This window comes from Oncorhynchus kisutch, linkage group LG5, assembly GCF_002021735.2.
Source record: "Oncorhynchus kisutch isolate 150728-3 linkage group LG5, Okis_V2, whole genome shotgun sequence".
Classification (NCBI taxonomy): Eukaryota; Metazoa; Chordata; class Actinopteri; order Salmoniformes; family Salmonidae; genus Oncorhynchus; species Oncorhynchus kisutch.
In genome coordinates, this window is record NC_034178.2 from 52,126,734 (window position 1) to 52,146,603 (window position 19,870).

General features: G+C 40.8%; 2 protein-coding genes across 2 annotated transcripts; both read right to left on the minus strand.

Annotated features, from left to right (window-relative positions):
• Nucleotides 1–2,967: 2,967 nt before the first annotated feature.
• Nucleotides 2,968–4,719, minus strand: LOC109891587 (probable G-protein coupled receptor 25). Its single transcript, XM_020484125.2, has one exon. The coding sequence runs from the start codon at nucleotides 4,665–4,667 to the stop codon at nucleotides 3,540–3,542; it is 1,128 nt and encodes a 375-aa protein (XP_020339714.2). The 5' UTR covers nucleotides 4,668–4,719; the 3' UTR covers nucleotides 2,968–3,539.
• Nucleotides 4,720–12,850: 8,131 nt separating this feature from the next.
• On the minus strand, nucleotides 12,851–19,542 carry LOC109891588 (synaptotagmin-6). Its single transcript, XM_031825346.1, has 6 exons — nucleotides 19,094–19,542; nucleotides 17,824–18,382; nucleotides 17,496–17,616; nucleotides 17,013–17,184; nucleotides 16,235–16,385; nucleotides 12,851–14,097 (listed from the first exon to the last, which is right to left on the minus strand). Exons 1-6 carry the CDS (start codon nucleotides 19,525–19,527, stop codon nucleotides 14,026–14,028), a joined length of 1,509 nt encoding a protein of 502 aa, XP_031681206.1. The 5' UTR covers nucleotides 19,528–19,542; the 3' UTR covers nucleotides 12,851–14,025.
• Between the last annotated feature and the right edge of the window lie 328 nt (nucleotides 19,543–19,870).

Here is a 19,870-nt window from a genome sequence, read left to right on the forward strand (position 1 = left end):
TGATTGAGAGTTTTTGGTTTTTACATCCGTTTTTAATTCAGGCTATAACACAACAAATGTGGAATAAGTCAAGGGGTATGAATACTTTCTGAAGGCACATTGTTTGGTAAAGCTGCCAATTTGTTTAAATGTCCTATTTAGGTGTTGACCACTATAAAGTAAAAATACTTAATATGCTAACTGTAGATCAGTGTTCCTTTACAATGAAGGAAATGAAACCAAACCACAGGCTGGCAGTGCCATGTGATCACTTCAGTGTGAGGTGTTGACTGTTTTGAGGTTCTGGTTGTTTTCACACCTTCTGCACACTCCTTTAGAACGTAAACTCATGTCTTATCTAGGTTAAATCTATTCTCTTCTTTTAATTTGCTCTGCCCACAGAATTGAAGTAAACACATCCTCTGCTCTACTGTCATTGAGTATAGGCTACACATCTATCTCTCAAAAATATATAATCTATCAATCATCCGATGTTCAATTTGTGAGGGTTCACCTAGGCCTAATGATTACACATCAATCTCCAGTAAGGTTGACTCAAACAGGTTTCACAACCATTCTCAAATTGAGCAACTGAGTGTACACTGTGTGCCAGCGGGTCACAGATAATGCCATGAGAAAATGACAGGATGTTTGTTCTCATCACTGCGAGCACAGAGAGCACCAATGGAAACTGACAGATGCCTCGCACCCTGTCACCTAAAGCAGTGGCTGGTAGTGAGATTAAAGGGTAATGGGCCATGCTTCTCATTTCATGTGGTGTGATTGACAGAGAAGGAAAGTCCCAACAGTGAGGCCCTCAACTTGTCCACAGTAAGGCCCTCAGCCTGACCCCCTGCAGAAAAAATAACAACTACTATAAAGTGATATGGGTTTACAAAAGGAACCAATTGAGAAGGAAACCATATCCTTGCCAGAGAGACCTCTTGGTCAAAAGATAAGGATTCTGCTAGGCAAAATCATCTCATCTTCATTAGTGATCAAATCAAATTATATTTGTCTTAAAGTGAAATGCTTACTTACGGGTCCTTCCCAATGACGCATGCATTTTGTATGTGCTCATTTGAAATAACTCTGACTTGATACTTTGCAATAACTTACACTGAACAAAAATATAAACGCAACATGTAAAGTGTTTGTCCAATGATTCATGAGCTGAAATAAAAAAAATCTTATTTATCTCATTCTGGGCACAAATCCCTGTTTCTTTGCCAAGATAATCCATCCACCTGACAGGTGTGGCATGTCAAGAGACTGATTAAACAGCATCATCATTACACACATTCTAAAATGTGAAATTTTGTCACACAACACAATGCCACAGATCTCTCAAGTTTTGAGGGAGCACGCAATTGTCATGCTGACTGCAGCAATGTTCACTAGAGCTGTTGCCAGAGAATTGAATGTTAGTTTCTCTACCATAATCCGCCTCCAACGTCATTTTAGAGAATTTGGCAGTACGCCCAACCGGCCTCCTAACCACAGGCCATGTATATGGCGTTGTGTGGGTCGAGCAGTTTGCTGATGTCAACGTTGTGAACAGAGTGCCCCATGGTGGCGGTGGGGTTATGGCATGGGCAAGCATAAGCTACGGACAACAAACACAACTGCATTATATCGATGACAATTTGAATGCATAGAGATAACGCAACGAGATCCTGAGGCACATTGTCGTGCCCTTCATCCGCTGCATCACTTCATGTTTCAGTATGATAATGCACTGCCCCATGTCTCAAGGATCTGTACACAATTCCTGGAAGCTGAAAATGTCCCAGTTCTTCTATGGCCTGCATACTCACCAGACATGTCACCCATTGAGTATGTTTGGGATGCTCTGGATCGACGTGTACGACAGCGTGTTCCAGTTCCCACCAATATAGAGAAACTTTGCACAGCCATTGAAGAGTGGGGCAACAATCAGGCCACAATCAACAACCTAATCAACTCTATGCGAAGGAGATGTGTATGTACGCTGCATGATGTAAATGGTGGTCACACCAGCTACTAACTGGTTTTCTGATCCACGGCCCTACTTTTTTTTCAAGGTATCTGTGACCAACAGAGGCGTATCTGTATTCCCAGTCATGTGAACTCCATAGATTAGGGTCTAATGAATTTATTTCAATTGACTGATTTCCTTATTTGAACTGTAACTCAGTAAAATTGTTGAAATTGTTCCATGTTGCATATATATTTTTATTCAGTATAGTTTTCAGTGACTTGACTAGCAAGCATGACTAGCAAGCATTAAACTGTGAAGTTAAGTCATTTCAACAACCTGCCATCATTCTGATGAAGTGGAACAGAAGGTCAGGTCTGGGCTCCAATGTCTGAAGGGAACTTCGGCTGAAGTACAGTTATGCTTTAGGTTCCCACAGACTGGCATCTAACCCAAGTTTCTCAAAACCATTTGAAACTGGATGATTCATAGTGTAAATGCAACTGAAAAAACATGTGGGCATGAATGAACATTTGAACTTTCAAGTCATATAACCAGCCAACAAATTCCCATGCGAAGAACTCTTCTTATCTCAATGAAGTTTCATTTTGTGTCATTTATGAGAGAATCTGTTTTATTAATCAAAGTGGATGTTATTTTGTTGCCACTGGTCAGCAACCAGCACTCTAACTTGCAAATACAGCAGTTTGCCACTGATTTGAGTGCAAGTCCAATCATTTTTAGGAAGCAGAGAAAACATTGTTGAGCTTTTGGATCTATTTTGATTGGTAAGTTTGTTTTGATGAGTTACCTAGTCACTGAAGAAATAAACTGAGAAGTGTTTTGACTTCTCAATATGTTACTATGTAGCGTGAACATGTAATGCCAATAAAAGCTATGAATAGTAAAGTTATGTTAGAAAAATAAGCATTTCGATACAATAAAGTTATAGGAACTACTTATGAGGAATTTTTATATATTACTTTTTTTATGATGCTTTCTTTCAATATGCCTAAAATATAGCTTTGTTCTAATTCTTCTGTGTTGCTTTATTGTAAAAAGTACACACAAATCTAATCAAAGCATTACAGTTGATTTTAACCTCATTTGGATTGTTTTCAGCTGATTGCCCATTCTTTTGTATTTATAATGCTTAATATGTCATCTTACTAATGATATGAACATGGAAAACCATTTAGAATTTATAATATTTATAATATTATTGTAATAGTCTTCATACAGCAGAAAGGAACCACTAACAAATTAATGTTACTGTTAACAAATTGATATTTAATATTACTATGAATTTACAAATGTTAACAATCATAATAAACAGTCTACTGGTGAATTAATCATATTCAAAATATGGTTGTTCAGTTAAAAAAAGAAAGCAAAAATAAACAAGTAATATAAATGCAAACATCAATTCAAACTATTAATGATAATGAAATAACTTTTATACATAAAATATATTATAGTGTATGCTTTCACTGAGCTTTTGAATTACATACAGTAACACCTAAAATTATAATACAAAATTATTCACCTCAACCTTTAGGGCATTGGACTACAAAAATGCTATAAAATGTGCAGAACCCTGCTATCAGACTTTCTGGTCGAACGACTGTAAACGAGTTCTGGAGGCTGTTGTGCCACAGCTCTCTGAGGTGCCGTTGTAGGAGAAATCTGTGGACGAGGCATAGCCCTGGTGCAGCCCACGCTTCCGCACGCAGCTCAGGAACAGTCTTTCCGCCTGCCGTCTGAAGTGGTGGTCCAGGAGCAGGTAGATGGCCGGGTTCACGCAGCTGTTGAGGAAGGCCAAGCAGCAGGAGAGAGTGAGGCCCTGACTCAGGACAGACTGGGTCTCATTGCTCAGATCGGCCCCAGACAGCCTGAAACCAATTAGGAGGGTCTTGAAGATGTTGAAGGGAAGCCAAGACACCATGAAGGCCACAATGATGGTGAAGACCATTTTGAGAGAGTGGCGGCGGCGGGCTTCCGCACGGGGGTTGCCAGCGGCAACACAGTGTCGGCGCAGGCGGGCCAGGAGGGAGCTGTAGCAGAGGAGGATGATGAACACTGGCAGGGCGAAGGTCAGGAAAACCGTGGTCAGGCTCAGACCCAGGAAGAAGGACGACTCTTTGTCCTCCAGGCAGAAGGGCTCACCGTTGGGGGTACGTACGCTACGGTACACCAGGGAGGGGGTACCCAGAGCCAGGGATAGCAGCCAGACCATGGTGCAGGTGAAACGCACACACTGGCTGCTGCGGAGGAAGCGGGAGTCCATGAGGCGCACCACGGCCAGGTAACGGTCCACGCTCATACAGGTCAGGAAAAAGATGTTGGAGAAGCGGTTGACGGAGATGATGTAGCTGCTGAGTTTGCAGAGGAGGTTCCCAAAAGGCCATTGTCCCTCCTGTCTGGAGGAGACAGCCCACAGTGGGAGGGTGAGGACAAACACCAGGTCCGCCAGCGCCAGGTTAACCACAAATGTATCCACCAGACGCCCACCCCTCTTCCCCCTACTGCCCATGACCATGATCACAAAGAGGTTTCCCAGGAAGCCTGTGAAAAACATGAAGAAATAAAGTAGTGGCAGGTAGATGTGAGAATGGGGAAGACTGGAGTTGGAGTGCTCCCCAAGGTTGGTTTGATTGTAGCTGTAATTGTACAGCATGTCAGTGTCATTTTCATCGCTGTAGAAGTACTTGTCGTTATCATACATTTCCATTCTGTGGTCAAAGAGAAGTGTCTCAGCTGCTTGCGCTCTGTGTGTCTGGCTGGCAAGCTCAATACTTCTAGACATACTATCCTGCGTCACATTCTTAAAAACCACAGACCAACTGTCAAGTTTTCTTCTGTGATCTCTAGCATGATCTCTGTATGTTTTCTTTCTGGCATATTCTTGCACTAAATTCTGACACAAATTACTACCATTTCTCATGATAATCTTTTACTAATATACTCTATTTGCATATCAGTTTTCAAATAGAAACACTTAAGATACTTCATTACATGCAGGCAAAACGTTAAGCAAGAAGAAACATAAAAACATATCAAGAGAAATAGTACATGTACAATCTGGGCAATGGCATTGAACGAAAATAATAAAAAACAACCAAGGACTGAATTATAGTTGCAGATCAAACAATAAAAGCTAAAAACATTTGACAGGGATAGGATGTTTATGGTATTCAAGGGATTGATGTAGGCATACTTTAATTATTACTACATTCACAGTGGATTTGTAATTTCAATCATTAAATTGAACTGAGACATGACATTGAAAATCAACTTTATATATATATTTATTTAAAATGAACCTTTATTTAACTAGTCAAGTCAATTAAGAACAAATTCTTATTTACAATGACAGCCTACCCCGGTCAAACCTGGACGACGCTGGGCCAATTATGCCCTATGGGACTCCCAATCATTGCCGGTTGTGATACAGCCTGGAATCAAACCAGGATCTGTAGTGACGCCTCTAGTACTGAGATGCAGTGCCTTAGACCGCTGCGCCACTCGCATTACTCATAGTCTCTTGTGTGAAAGGTGTGAAAACAGCAAACACTGTTATCAAATTGCATTTGTCACGTGCCGAAAACAACCGGTGTGGACTTCACTGGGAAATGCTTTCTTACGAGCCCTTCCCAACGATGCAGAGTTAAAAATAATAATACAAATAAAAATAGTAACACAAGAGGAATAACATTCACAAGAATTAAGCTATATACAGGAAGTACCAGTACCAGATCAATGTGCAGGGTACGAGGTATTTGAGGTAGATATGTACAAAAAGGCAGGGTCAAAGGACCTGGCATCAGAATAGATGATAATAATAAGAGTAAAATAAAGAACAGAGTAGCAGCAGCAAATAATGAGTGTGAAAGTGTGAAAGTGTGTGTGTGTGTGTGTGTGTGTGTGTGTGAATGTGGGTGGGTGGGTTGTGTGTGAGAGTGTCAGTGTAGTTTAGTGTAGTGTGTATATAGTCTTGTGAGTGTGCATAGTCAGTGCAATATAGGGTCAATGCAGATAGTTTGTGTAACCTTTAATGAACTATTTAGCAGTCTTATGGCTATTTAGCAGTCTTGGGGGTAGAAGCTGTCTCGGATCCTGTTGGTCCGAGAGCCGATACCCCGGTACCCTTTGTCAGACAGTAGCAGAGTGAACAGGCCTGACATTACCTGATATAGAGGTCCTGGATGGCAGGGAGGTCGGCCCCAGTGATGTATTGGGCTGCCCGTACCACCCTCTGCTGAACATTATGCGAAAATACTTGCATGTGGAAATCAAAATGGGACTTGCCAGACCCGATATGATCGTGCACATGAATAAATCAGACATCTCATCAGATGAGTCATATTATAGATAAAACTTACTATAATGTGAACTTGATGAGAACTTGATGTGAAAGGCTATGAAAACCATACATGGAATGACAGCTTCATTTAACCAACCACTTCTCCTTTTGACTGATAGTAGTGTGTGAACATGAACAATGGACAATGGTCTCTGTCAGAAATGTAAATCATCATATGAATAGTTATAGAACAGAGTGAAACTAATTATATAATACTATAGTTATATAATACTATAGGTATATAATACTATAGGTATATAATACTATAGGTATATAATACTATAGGTATATAATACTATAGTTATGTAATACTATAGGTATATAATACTATAGGTATATAATACTATAGGTATATAATACTATAGGTATATAATACTATAGGTATATAATACTATAGTTATGTAATACTATGTTAGAGGAAAAGGAAAGGGAACCAGTTTCAGCCTGAGCTAGTTGAATGTTGGTTATGTAATACTATAGTTATATAATACGATAGGTATATAATACTATAGTTATGTAATACTATAGTTATATAATACTATAGGTATATAATACTATAGTTATGTAATACTACAGGTATATAATACTATAGGTATATACTACTATAGTTATATAATACTATAGGCATATCATACTATAGGTATATAATACTATAGTTCTGTAATACTACAGGTATATAATACTATAGGTATATAATACTATAGGTATGTAATACTATGTTAGAGGAAAAGGAAAGGGAACCAGTTTCAGCCTGAGCTAGTTGAATGTTGGTTATGTAATACTATAGTTATATAATACTATAGGTATATAATACTATAGTTATGTAATACTACAGGTATATAATACTATAGGTATATAATAGTATAGGTATATAATACTATAGGTATGTAATACTATGTTAGAGGAAAAGGAAAGGGAACCAGTTTCAGCCTGAGCTAGTTGAATGTTGGTTATGTAATACTATAGTTATATAATACTATAGCTATATAATACTATAGTTATGTAATACTTCAGGTATATAATACTATAGATATATAATACTATAGTTATGTAATACTATAGTTATATAATACTATAGATATATAATACTATAGGTATGTAATACTATGTTAGAGGAAAAGGAAAGGGAACCAGTGTCAGCCTGAGCTAGTTGAATGTTGGTTATGTAATACTATAGTTATATAATACTATAGGCATATCATACTATAGGTATATAATACTATAGTTCTGTAATACTATAGGCATATCATACTATAGGTATATAATACTATAGTTATGTAATACTACAGGTATATAATACTATAGATATATAATACTATAGGTATATAATACTATAGGTATAAAATACTATAGATATATAATACTATAGGTATGTAATACTATGTTAGAGGAAAAGGAAAGGGAACCAGTGTCAGCCTGAGCTAGTTGAATGTTGGTTATGTAGAAGGTTACTGTTCCAATAAAAACATGAGGGGAGAAAGGATCTTCTATTTGGCAAAAAGGTTTTCCTCCACTCTCAGCGTTGCACCAGCATTTGCTTAAGAGTTTACTTCGAAACACATACTAACAGGAGTGAACAACTTGTTTTTAATCAAGAGTGACAACTTCTAGTCAAGAGTTACAACTTCTTGTCAAGAGTTACAACTTCTAGTCAAGAGTTACAACTTCTAGTCAAGAGTTACAATTTCTAGTCAAGAGTTACAACTTCTAGTCAAGAGTTACAACTTCTAGTCAAGAGTTACAATTTCTAGTCAAGAGTTACAACTTCTAGTCAAGAGTTACAACTTCTAGTCAAGAGTGACAACTTCTTATAAATAGTGACAACTGTGCAAACAATATTTTTGTTTAACTTATCTAAACATTGCATTTTAGTGTGATACGAGTCATCAACCATACGTTTCAATGTATTTCAGTCTCTACAAACATAGAAAACGAAGAAAAACAAAAGAAAAAGTGCCTCCCAACCTAAAGTAACCTATATTCATCCCTAATGTGCTATAAGCCTTATATATGGAGTTATTTGGACAATTTCTCTGCAAAAGACTGACCAGCTGGCTCACTTCAAGGTGTTGATGTGCAATAACACAACTCCACTGCTTCACTGCCAAATATCTTGTACCCATATTGTCACATTCTGACCTTAGTTCCTTTGTTTTGTCTTTTGTTTTAGTATGGTCAGGGCGTGAGTTGGGTGGGTTGTCTATGTTAGTTTTTCTATGATGTTCTATTTCTGTGTTTGGCCTGGTATGGTTCTCAATCAGAGGCAGCTGTCAATCGTTGTCCCTGATTGAGAACCATATTTAGGTAGCCTGTTTTCAATTGTGTTTTGTGGGTGGTTGTTTTCAGTCTTTGTGTGTGTCTGCACCAGACAGAACTGTTTCGGTTGTTTTGTTGTTCAGTTTTGATTATTATTAAAAATCATGAACACTTACCACACTGCACCTTGGTCCTCACCTTTTTCCCACGACAGCCGTTACACATATCCCATTCTCCCTCTTGCTTTCTCAGATGGAAAATAGTTGGCTTCTTCCTCTCTGTGCTCTGACTGCATGAATAATAGCTCCCAAACATGTTGTTTATTGAGAGACTAACTATTCAGGGAAACCTCTCGGTTCATTTCCAGCCAGTGAGTCATAAAAAAAAGGGTAAAACACTTGCATATTCAGGTTGATCAAATAAAACAAAAGGTTATTTGTCACATGCTTCGTAAATGACATGTGTAGACTAATAATAAAATGCTTATGGGCCCTTCCCAACAATGCAGAGAGAAAATTGTTAAATTATTGAAAAATAAATACACAATGAGTATTAATGTTGTTTTAGTGAGACTCCTTAATCATCCTGCAGCTGTCTGTGCAAAGGAGGTCACACTGCTTGCTTGGCGAGTACCATTTCCCCCGATTTGGCCTATACCTGGCACAAACTCGGAACCTATGCTTTGCTAGCACATGTGACCGCCCTCCGGAAGCATCTTACCAGTCAGCACCACTCGAAAAGCTAGATATTAGCAGGCGCAAGTGGGGACATGTCCGGCTGAGGAGTAAGTTTCACACAATCCCATGTGATACATCCACCTGAAATAATATATCAGGTGATAATTCAGTATACTGTGGACATGGAATATTTTTAAATTGAAAAAGATTGCTGCATGTCACTTCAACACTGTCACACAGTGTGTTATATCCACTGGTCGTCCCTCTCTGTGGCGCTGGTAGCTGTCTTTTCCTAGTTCCTAGCCACACCAGTGGCTCTTGAATACAACTATAATCCTGACTTTTCTGCACCCCCTCCTAGCTTTGTCAACAAAACAAAACACCGGTTGTCGGGTAGACAGTAGCGCTGTTTCCCCCTACTGCAGATTCCATCTTTAATGTCTCTGTTCTCCTTTAATGCGATGGCCAAAGGTTCCAGGCCCAGAACCAACAACAAGGGAGAGAAACATCCCTGCCTCGTCCCCCTGTGGAGCCTGAAGCCATACCATTGGTTCTTTAGAAGCCATACCATTGGTTCTTTAGAAGCCATATCATTGGTGATGACTGTGGCAGTGGCCGCAGAGAACAGGGTGTTAATTACTCCTGTGAAATAGGGACAGCACCCATATGCCTCCAGGACTACTTGCTCTAACTGTCTTCTTCTCACCTCTCACCTCTCCCACTAGGACCATATCTCGGTGTGGTACGAGCAGACCAACTGCTATGCCACAGAGATGCGGGAGTTCAAGCAGCAGATGGTTGCCCAGATTGAGACCCTGGACAAGGAGACCCTGAGGACAGACCTGGACCGTATGGGGACGCATGTGGAGCTCGAGATGGATTACCTGACACAGAACGGGGCGCAGCTCTGCATGGAACTTGACGACAACCTGGTGGAGCAACAGGTGACCGTGGTGAAGGAGAAGAGCAAAGCCAAGTGCGACAAGGCCACAGTTGAGATGTGGCAGACATGGTGGCAGATGTGGTGACATACTGAGGGGACAAAGACACATGATTACTTACTAAGAGGATCATAGCAAGCCTGGTAGTTAATTGCACCCACCCGGCTTCCCAGGTCTAAATGCCTAGAGGGGAAGAATTCATTGATAAAAATCAGCAGTGGAACTAGCTTCGAGGTCCATATTTGAATTTTCCTGGAGTTTTCTTTTTTTTACAGCAGTAGCGGTAATTCGAGGCCTTGTTTCCTTAACAAGTCTTCTTCTACATGATGAGTGGAGATATAGTGGGCCACAGGTATGAGATGTTGAGAAACATGTATGCAGGCCAAGTGTCTCAGCTGCTGTACTGTCATGTAACTAAGTTAGAAAAGCAATCTACCCTCATATCAGGATTCTACTCTCAGAGGCCCTTATTAAATAATTTAAGTGGCTTTCATTCAATGTTGTGCTTAATACTTCTTGTTCTGCTCTAAAACATTAAGGTTAGGGTTGATAACATATAGAACACCATCTGGTTTTCTTGCCGGGCATAATTATAAATCTAGAGCAGGTATTCAGGAAACTATTTACACTTGGTTGTTGAAGTACAGGAAGTGGGAGGACAGTTACTGAGTTCCTGTATGAGAGCATGCTGATGAAGCACATACTGTAGATAAAGGACTGACTGAAGATGGGATGCTGATTCAAATATCATTCTCTAAATTATGCACCACTTTAATTGTAATATCTGGTTTCAGTTGTACTAGAGCAAACATTTGTAGGCAGTGACTAATTAGATTTAATAGCCTGTGATCTTTATAAACGTTGCCATGAAATTGTTTTTTAATTTAGCCAGTAATGAAATCAGATGAGTGCTGTTGCCTACTAAGTGGGCAGTTTCTTCTGACACAATCAGGTTGAACATCCGAAAGGATTTGAAAGGAGTGAAAATTAGCTAAAACATTTTTCTTTAAATGTAACTATTCCTTGAACTTTACTTAGTCCCTTAGTATCACTTTTGTTTGATTTATCAATATGGTATGCTGTAGTTTGTCTCATGATATTGGTATAATAGATATTACAGTTGGACTGTAACAATGTCTACATTGTAATTACACTGAACCCGCTGTGTAATGTTAACTACCATGTAAAAAACATGACACTAAACTAAATTTAAAGTGGGACCAGGAAGGGTCATGTACCTCTCTTCTCCCCTCGCAGACTGCAGGGACATGATATCCAGCATCAAATCCATGAAGATTTTTAAGTGAGTTGGAGGCCCAAAGACGTGGGCAGCAGCTCGGGAAAGGTCTACGTCTTCAACGGCACAGATGAGGGCACCCTCTATGAGATTGGCTCCATCAGGGACTTCACCGTCTCCTTGGGCACATCTATGGCCAAGACCATGAAGCTGCCATCCCCTTGGCAAGGTAGCGGCCACACCGTTTACAACAACCACACGTACTACCTGAAGGAGGGCAAGGAGCCGCGGCTGGTCAAGTACGACCTGTGGCGGACAACCCTGTCTTCCCTGTCCAGGACCACGTTCCCGTATATGGCCTAACCCTGGAGACGGTCATTGACCTGGAGGCAGACGGGGAGGGCCTCTGGGCCATCTAAGTGTATGCCACTAAGGAGACTGAGAGGCACATCTCTCTGGACAAAATGGATGACAACACGCTGGACATCAAACAGATGTGGGACACGCCGTGTCCGAGGGAGCCTTCATCTGAGGCACGGTGTACATGGTCTACAACACTGCGGAGCCCAGACGCTCGCGTGTCCAGTGTGTATTTGATGTCAGTAATATGGTGACCAACGACAACGCACCGCTAGTGTACTTTCCCAAGTACAATCTACTGGAGCTGCGGATCTACGCCTGGGGATGGCTACCAGATCCTTTAGAAGCTGGCCATGAAGAAGAAACTGGAGGTATGAGCTCAGCAGCGCCGCCTAGTGTTGAGATTTCATCATCTGTACTGAGTAAAAGCCCAGAAATGTCTGTGTAGATGAAAATAAAACATTTTCATCGTCATGTTCAGGTTGTTCAACTACAGATGCCGTGTCTGCATTTGATCATGCTGTTGCAGGAATTTGCCTGCACTACAGGAAATGCAATCTTGTAGTGTATCTGAGGTTAGAAAGGCTTCCAATTTCCACTTTAAACTTGATTTGCCCAAACACATTTATCAACCCCTACAAATTTGTCAATTTATTATAATCCACATGTCCTGTTGCTGCAGGATAATTTTTATGCTGTAGCAAACTGGCTCAAATTAAGATCCTACATCTGCAGTTACAATTTTGAACAGTCCTAAATGTAATCAGATCATTGTCATAGTCTTTCCTGTCTTACTAACAGAAAAACAGTTCAGTGACAAAACCATCCATTTACTTTAGATACTGCTTGTTATTAAATATTTATAAGATAATAAAGATCTAGGAGCACGTGGACGGAGAATCTGAAGTGAAAACAGTACAGTTGTATAATATTTTTGTTTTCTGTTTAGAACTTTTGAAAAGCACATTTGACCTTTCACTGGCTATGCCTTGATGTTGAATAAAAACATAATTGGATGAAAGTGTGTACGTTATTTTTCTTCCATGTTACATTAAAAGAGGAACATATATCTGCACTCAATTTGGAATGTTAGAACCAGAATAAACAACTTTATTGTAATTTCTTTAAAATACAAGTGATGCCTGGAAACAGTTGTTACAAATACAAATGTTCAATACAAAAGTGGAAAGTTACTCTAAATTGCTTGGAAAAAACAGGAGAGTCCTTATTTTAAACACTTGACAAATGAGTCAAGGATCAAGCCAAGTCCCTCCAGGTACATGACATTACCTGAACAGGAGACTATTGGCAAATACTTCACAGGTAATAGGAAAACAGAGCAGTGAAGCTGTAGTCACTGTGAAATTGAAACAAAAAAGTAAGTTCAGGGAGATAGTCATGTGGATAATATAATAAATATGTGATTCTAAATACAGTGCTATTATTGATGTCAGTATCAAAGGGCATTATATACATATACTGTTGTACATTAAGTCCATACCTACAGTGTAATTTTAACAGTACCGCCACAAACCAAACCACATTGTTTGTAATGATGCTAGCTACCTATTTAGCACATAATGCAGCTACACTTAAGACGTAAAATATATATGATAGCCAGGTATGGTGTATGTTGTGTACATAAAACAAATACAAATCAAGTAGAGGGATGAAACACTTGTCATCCTGGAACATCCACTGTAGTAAACCAACAATTATTTAAGTAACAATACAAATGTGTATAAAATGGTTCACTTCATAATACCCTGTTGATTGTTTTGGACTTGCTGTAAGAGAACATCCTGCACTCAACAGCAGCAACTATAACATTTGACCTATTTAATATGATGTTGTACCGTATGTTCACAAGACTGCCATAATGCTCTGACCACACTTCAGACAGATACACATATATGTTAACCTCAGATGTATAAAAACACCAAGCTGAGCTCAACTGCAAAAATATTGTTGCAATAATACTGATCCCACCAGACCCAGTACACACTATACATTCCATGACAAAGTGGCTGTCCAAGAGGGCACAAGAGAAGTGTGTGTGTGTGTTTGTCTGTATTTATGTGTCTGTGTGCTGGGGAGATAATGTCCAGTGTAAACCGACTGTTATTCCAGAATAACTTACTGCACTTTACTTATTTTGAGCCATAGAATTTATGGGTCTGGGACACTCCAATATTTCAGGCCTTGCTGTAGGGCAGGCTTCGTAGAGTAGTGTAGTATAAATTCTGGCTCCTCCCTCATGGACTAGACAGAAGTCTTGGAGAGGGGCAGGAGCCTTGGCTGTCAAAGCTTGCATTGCGGGTTTTCCACTGTAGGAGACATTTCACATGGTAAGATTAGTGTACCAACATGGAAATTGCTGTCACTGTTAGGAGTTTACCTACCATCAGAAATCCTAAACATAGATGGATATATATACAGTGCATTGGGAAGGTATTCAGAAAAGGAAGGTACCCTTGACATTTTCCACATTTTGCCTTATTCTAAAATGGATTAAATAGACATCAATCTACAGACAATACCCCATAATGACAAAGCAAAAACACTTAGACATTTTTGCAAATATGTATTAAAAATAAACAACTTAAATATTAAATTCATATAAGACACTTTACTCAGTACTTTGTTGAAGCACCTTTGGCAGCAATTACAGCCTCAAGTCTTCAAGCCATCGCCGATCCACTTTTCATTTTCCATTTGTTTTGTCTTTGTTTTTACACACCTGGTTTCAATTCCCCAATTACATGTTCATTATTTAACCCTCTGTTTTCCCCATGGTTTTTGTGCATGATTGTTTTATGTATATTCGGTCTGTTATTGTGGGCTCGGTATTACGACATGTTATTGGAATATTTGAGTAAAGTTACTTGTGTTACTCATCTCTGCTGTCCTGCGCCTGACTCCTCTGCACCAGCTACACCCAGACCATTACAGGTGGAGTGCTGCAGAGATTGTTGTCCTTCTGGAAGGTTCTCCCATCTCCACAGAGGAACTCTAGAGCTCTGTCAGAGTGACCATAGGGTTCTTGGTCACCTACCTGACCAAGACCCTTCACCCCCGATTGCGCAGTTTGGCTGGGCGGCCAGCTCTAGCAACAATCTTGATGGTTCCAAACTTTTTCCATTTATGAATTATGCAGGCCACTGTGTTCTTGGAGACCTTCAATGCTGCAGAACTATTTTGGTACCCTTCCCCAAATCTTTGCTTTGGCACAATTCTTTCAACCTCATGGCTTGGTGTATGCTCTGACATGCACTGTAAACCTTATATAGACAGGTGTGTGCCTTTCCAAATCATGTCCAATCAACTGAATTTAATGTGGAAAAAGGGAAGGGGTCTTAATACTTTCCGAATGCGCTGTATATACTGAACAAGATAGAAACGCAACAAGCAACAATTTCAAAGATTTTACTGAGTTACAGTTCATATAAGGAAATCAGTCAATTGAAATAAATTAAATGGGCCCTAATCTATGGATTTCACATGACTGGAAATACAGTCAGGTGGTCACAGATACCAGGTTGGGGCGTGGATCAGAAAACCAGTCTGTATCTGGTGTGACCATCATTTTGCCTCATGAAGCGCAACACAACTGCTTCCCGTAGAGTTGATCAGGCTGTTGATTGTGGCCTGTGGAATGTTGTCCCACTCCTCTTCAATGGCTGTGCGAAGTTGTTGCATATTTTGGTGGGAACTGGAACATGCTGTCGTACACTTCAATCCAGAGCATCCCGAACATGCTCAATGGGTGACATGTCTGGTGAGTATACAGGCCATGGATGAACGGGGACATTTTCAGCTTCCAGGAATTGTGTACATAATTTGCAATATGGGGCCGTACATGATCATGATGAAACATGAGGTGATGGGGGTGGATAAATGGCACTCCAATGGGCCTTAGGATCTCATCACGGTATCTCTGTGCATTCAAATTGCCATTGTGTTCATTGTCCATACCATAACCCCACCGCCACCATGGGGCACTCTGTTCACAACCGCTCACTCACACTACGCCATACACGTGGTCTCCGGTTGTGAAGCCACAGGTTCACCTGTGTAATGATCATGCTGTTTAATCAACTTCTTGATATGCCACCCCTGTCAGGTGAATGGATTATCTTGACAAAAGAGAAATGCTCACTAACAGGGATGTAAACAAATTTGTGTACAACATTTGAGAGAAATAAGCTTTTTATGCGTATGGAACATTTCTGGGATCTTTTATTTGAGCTCATGAAACATGGGACCAACGCTCTACATATTGCATTGATATTTTTGTTCCGTGTACATACATTTACATTTGGATAATTTGGCAGATTCTCTTATCCAAAGCGACACACAGTCAGTGCATCCAACTAAGGTAGGTAAGACAACCACATCACAGTCATTGCAAGTTATACCTTCCTTAATAAAGCAGCTATCAGGGAAACAGAGTAACCAACCTACCTCTTTCTGAGACTCGGTGGCCTCCAGTAGAGGGTGCCAGTGAGCGATGGGCTTGCGGGGATAGGCCAACATCTCGTTCCAGTGGTCTCTACCCAGTCCCTCTGCATGACTGCCGACTCTGTTCACACCTATGATCTCATTGTGTCCCACCCTGTGTAGAAAAAAGGCAAAATGCACCCATTAACTCTTCAGCCACATCTGGCATGTAACTTCACATTTTCTCTTCTACTATTAGCAGAACCGACAGTATTAGTTGGAATCTCATGGTTGTAGCATAAACAAACCAGACCTAGGTTCAAACACTATTTCCAATATCAAAATTACTTTCACCTACATTCTGTAGTAAGTATTCAGATAACCTTTATTTGAAAGCAAAGTAGTTGAATATTGGAATGCATTTGGAAATACAATAAAAATATGAATATACACGGACTCAAATACATTCCCATATTTAACCCAGGCATTTGAAAATAGTATTTCACATAAGTATTTGAAAATACTTCCAAATACAATTTGGAATACTATTTGGTTTTTACAAATAACCGTTCAAATACTCTAATAAAGGTACTTGTTTTGGGCTGCGTATTTGAAAATACTGAAATACACAGAAAAAGTATTTCAAAATCATAAATACTCAAAGACATGTATTTGAGCCCAGGTCTAACACAAACAGATCAATAACAAGAATTTACTAATTATTCTTGATAATAATAAGGGCAAATATAACAATTGATATGGCAATACAAACAAGTATATATATATTATGATAATGGCATACAAGTCATAGTCCATGACGGATATATGCAGGCTGACTTGGTCCATGTTCTCAGGGGGGATGTCGAAGATGATAGCTTCGTTATAGGTGGGGTTCAAAGTGTTCCTCTTGATGGTGGTTTTCCTCTTTTTTAAGCGCCGTCCGTCACTCTCCAGGGAGACTTTGACATATGGGTCTGCCAATAAACAAGAAAAAATATGATTTGATTTCTTTAAAACTAAAACTGCTTAGCTACTTAAAGGATCAAGCTGACCTGACTCTAGCTACATTATGTGATATGTAAATTAGCTAAGTATGGCTCTTGTGTTACGAAACCAGATATATGATACCAAATCAGATTACATTTTTGTCTTGTAATTTAGCATAGGCCTACACTCTTTTACCATAGAGATGGCCAAATCAATGCGTAGAACAAGAGTGAACAACCGTGTTTAAGGTAAAACAAGCACAAAACCTTTTAAAGTGAACCCACTGACTCAACTATACCTGAGTATCCTGTGATGTCCATGGCCTTGAGGTTCCTGCACTTGATGATGGTCATGGTGAGTCGGCCTGCGGTCGGCAGGTAACAGAGAGAGAACATGATCTCCCCCAGGTCTACACTCTCCTGTGTTCAAGGCCACAGACAAAACACATCAGAACAGAAGGAAGCAGTTATCACACATTACAATGCCACTAATATTGTTAAAAGTATAGTTGAATGAATTTACATGTTTAGATATTTGTTTCATTACTTTGAAAGCAGTCTATGTACAATGTCTGATGTAAAAAGGGCTTTATCAAAAACATTTGATTGGATAATTGATTAACTTACAGAGGTGGCGTACTGAATGTCCTTCCAGATGGCCGTCTCGCGAGAGAGATCCGACACCTCAAACAGGTTCTCTAGGATGACCTCGCCGATCATGTCGTGGCTGGAGAAGCGGTCAAAGTCAAAGATGCTCAGGTGCAGCTTCCTGCTGCCCAGCTCCTCGTAGGGCACTGTGAACTGGAAGGACTCGTCAAACATGGGGTTGAGAGTCTTGCGATGGACGCGGGTCTGAAACTTGCGCTTGCGGTCAGGCAGGAGGTAGATTTTGACGTAGGGGTCGGAGCTGCCGCATAAGTCCTTGGCAGGCAGGTCGAAGGCCTTGAGGATGTTGACGAAGAGAGCCTCAGACTCGTAGTCGTACTTGAGGGAGAAGTTGATCTTGCCACAGGTCTTGGAGGACTCGTCGGCCTCCAGGGGGCTCTGTTTGTAGAGCTCTGGCTGAATGCGACCCAAACTGGCCAGGCTGGTGGGTTGGTCCTCTGCATAGGGGAAGTCGCTGCCTCGGTCAAGGCTGGTGACATGGTGAATTTGTCGGGGGAGGTGCTTCTTAAAGGAGCTGTGTCTGGAGACATGGAGACATTTTTGCCTGTTGAATCATTGTCATGGACAATTTACACACTCAAGCAGTGAAATAATGCTAGTACCATATGGCATGCCTGGGAAATCTGTGCCCTCGCATCCCTTCAGAATAATGTCAGATTCCAATTTAGAGTAAATGGAATCACTTTTTCTTTCTGATATTAGATGATTTCGTTTTTTCTTCATTTAGCGCAATAGGAGCGACACGGCAGTAGGGGCATTCAACTGACAACCTCATTACTTTTTTATCTATCTCATCTTAAAGGTCACAAACGGAGATATTACAGGGGTGGATATGATGCGTAATGAATCATATCTCTGTACCACTATGATACACTATAAATAGCCACTTCCTGACAACATCACATACTATTACCTCAATACTTAAACATGGCCTGGGCATAAACTGGACCTCAGAGGAGCCCTGTCTAACCTATTTAAGTAGGATGCCCATAGACACGGATATTAGGTCAGTTTTGTGTTACTCCACCCAAATGGTTAGGATTTGGGAAGGATATACTAATAAGCTGATACTAGGGATGCCTCCTGAATGGCACCCTATTACCTGTACAGTATATTGTACTAGTTTTGAAAAGGGCCCAAGTCAAAAGTAGTGCACTATGTAAGGAATAGGGTGCTGTTTGGGACACAGCCTAGGTCTGTGTTTAAGGGCAACTTCCTCCCGGAGCCTGACCTATTGGAGGAGGCAGGCTCGGTGGTCTGCCTGGCCATGCGCGTGCGGCGTAGGAAGTGGTCTTTCATGGACAGCTGCACCTCGGCAGGGATGCTAGGTGACGTGTGGCTGATCTTCACCGCAGCCTCCAGGAAACTCGCCGGATCCGAAGGATTCAGCTTGTCAGATGCCATGGCGTGCACGTGCGTGTGTGTGCGTACGAGTGTAGGTCTGTGGGCATGTGCTGAGAAGGCTCTGTCGTAGGGTCTGTCAGAGGCAGAGGAGGGGGGGGCGGCGGCGGGGGCAAGGGCGGTGGCACTGGAGGAGAGGTCCTTAGTGCGCCAGGGCAGCCAGCACAGCTTCCAGGAGGCAAAGACGATGACGCCCAGCAGGGCCAGGCCACAGGCCACGAACCCCAGGAGCAGGAAGCTGAAGGAGAGATCTGGAGGAGGCATTGGAGGTATGGAAGAAGGGATGGAGGTGGAAGAGAAGAAAGAAAAGGGGAGGGGATAGGTCAAATGAGCTATTTGTTTTGCCAAGTCTGTGCTCACCTAAAGGGCAGGGTCCTAAAATGGTGCTAATTCAGGTGTCATGCTCTGGCACGATTCAGCTTGAACCCTGAATAATACAAGTCTGGAATGAGTTACATGTCTTTGACTACAAATAACCCATGCAGGAATTTAAAGTAATGAGAAATAAGCCTTCATCTATCTATCTCTCTCTCTCTCTCTCTATGTCCCTCTTGCACACACAGATGCAGAGTGCAGGTGCTCACTGTTTGACTTGCAAATGAGCTAA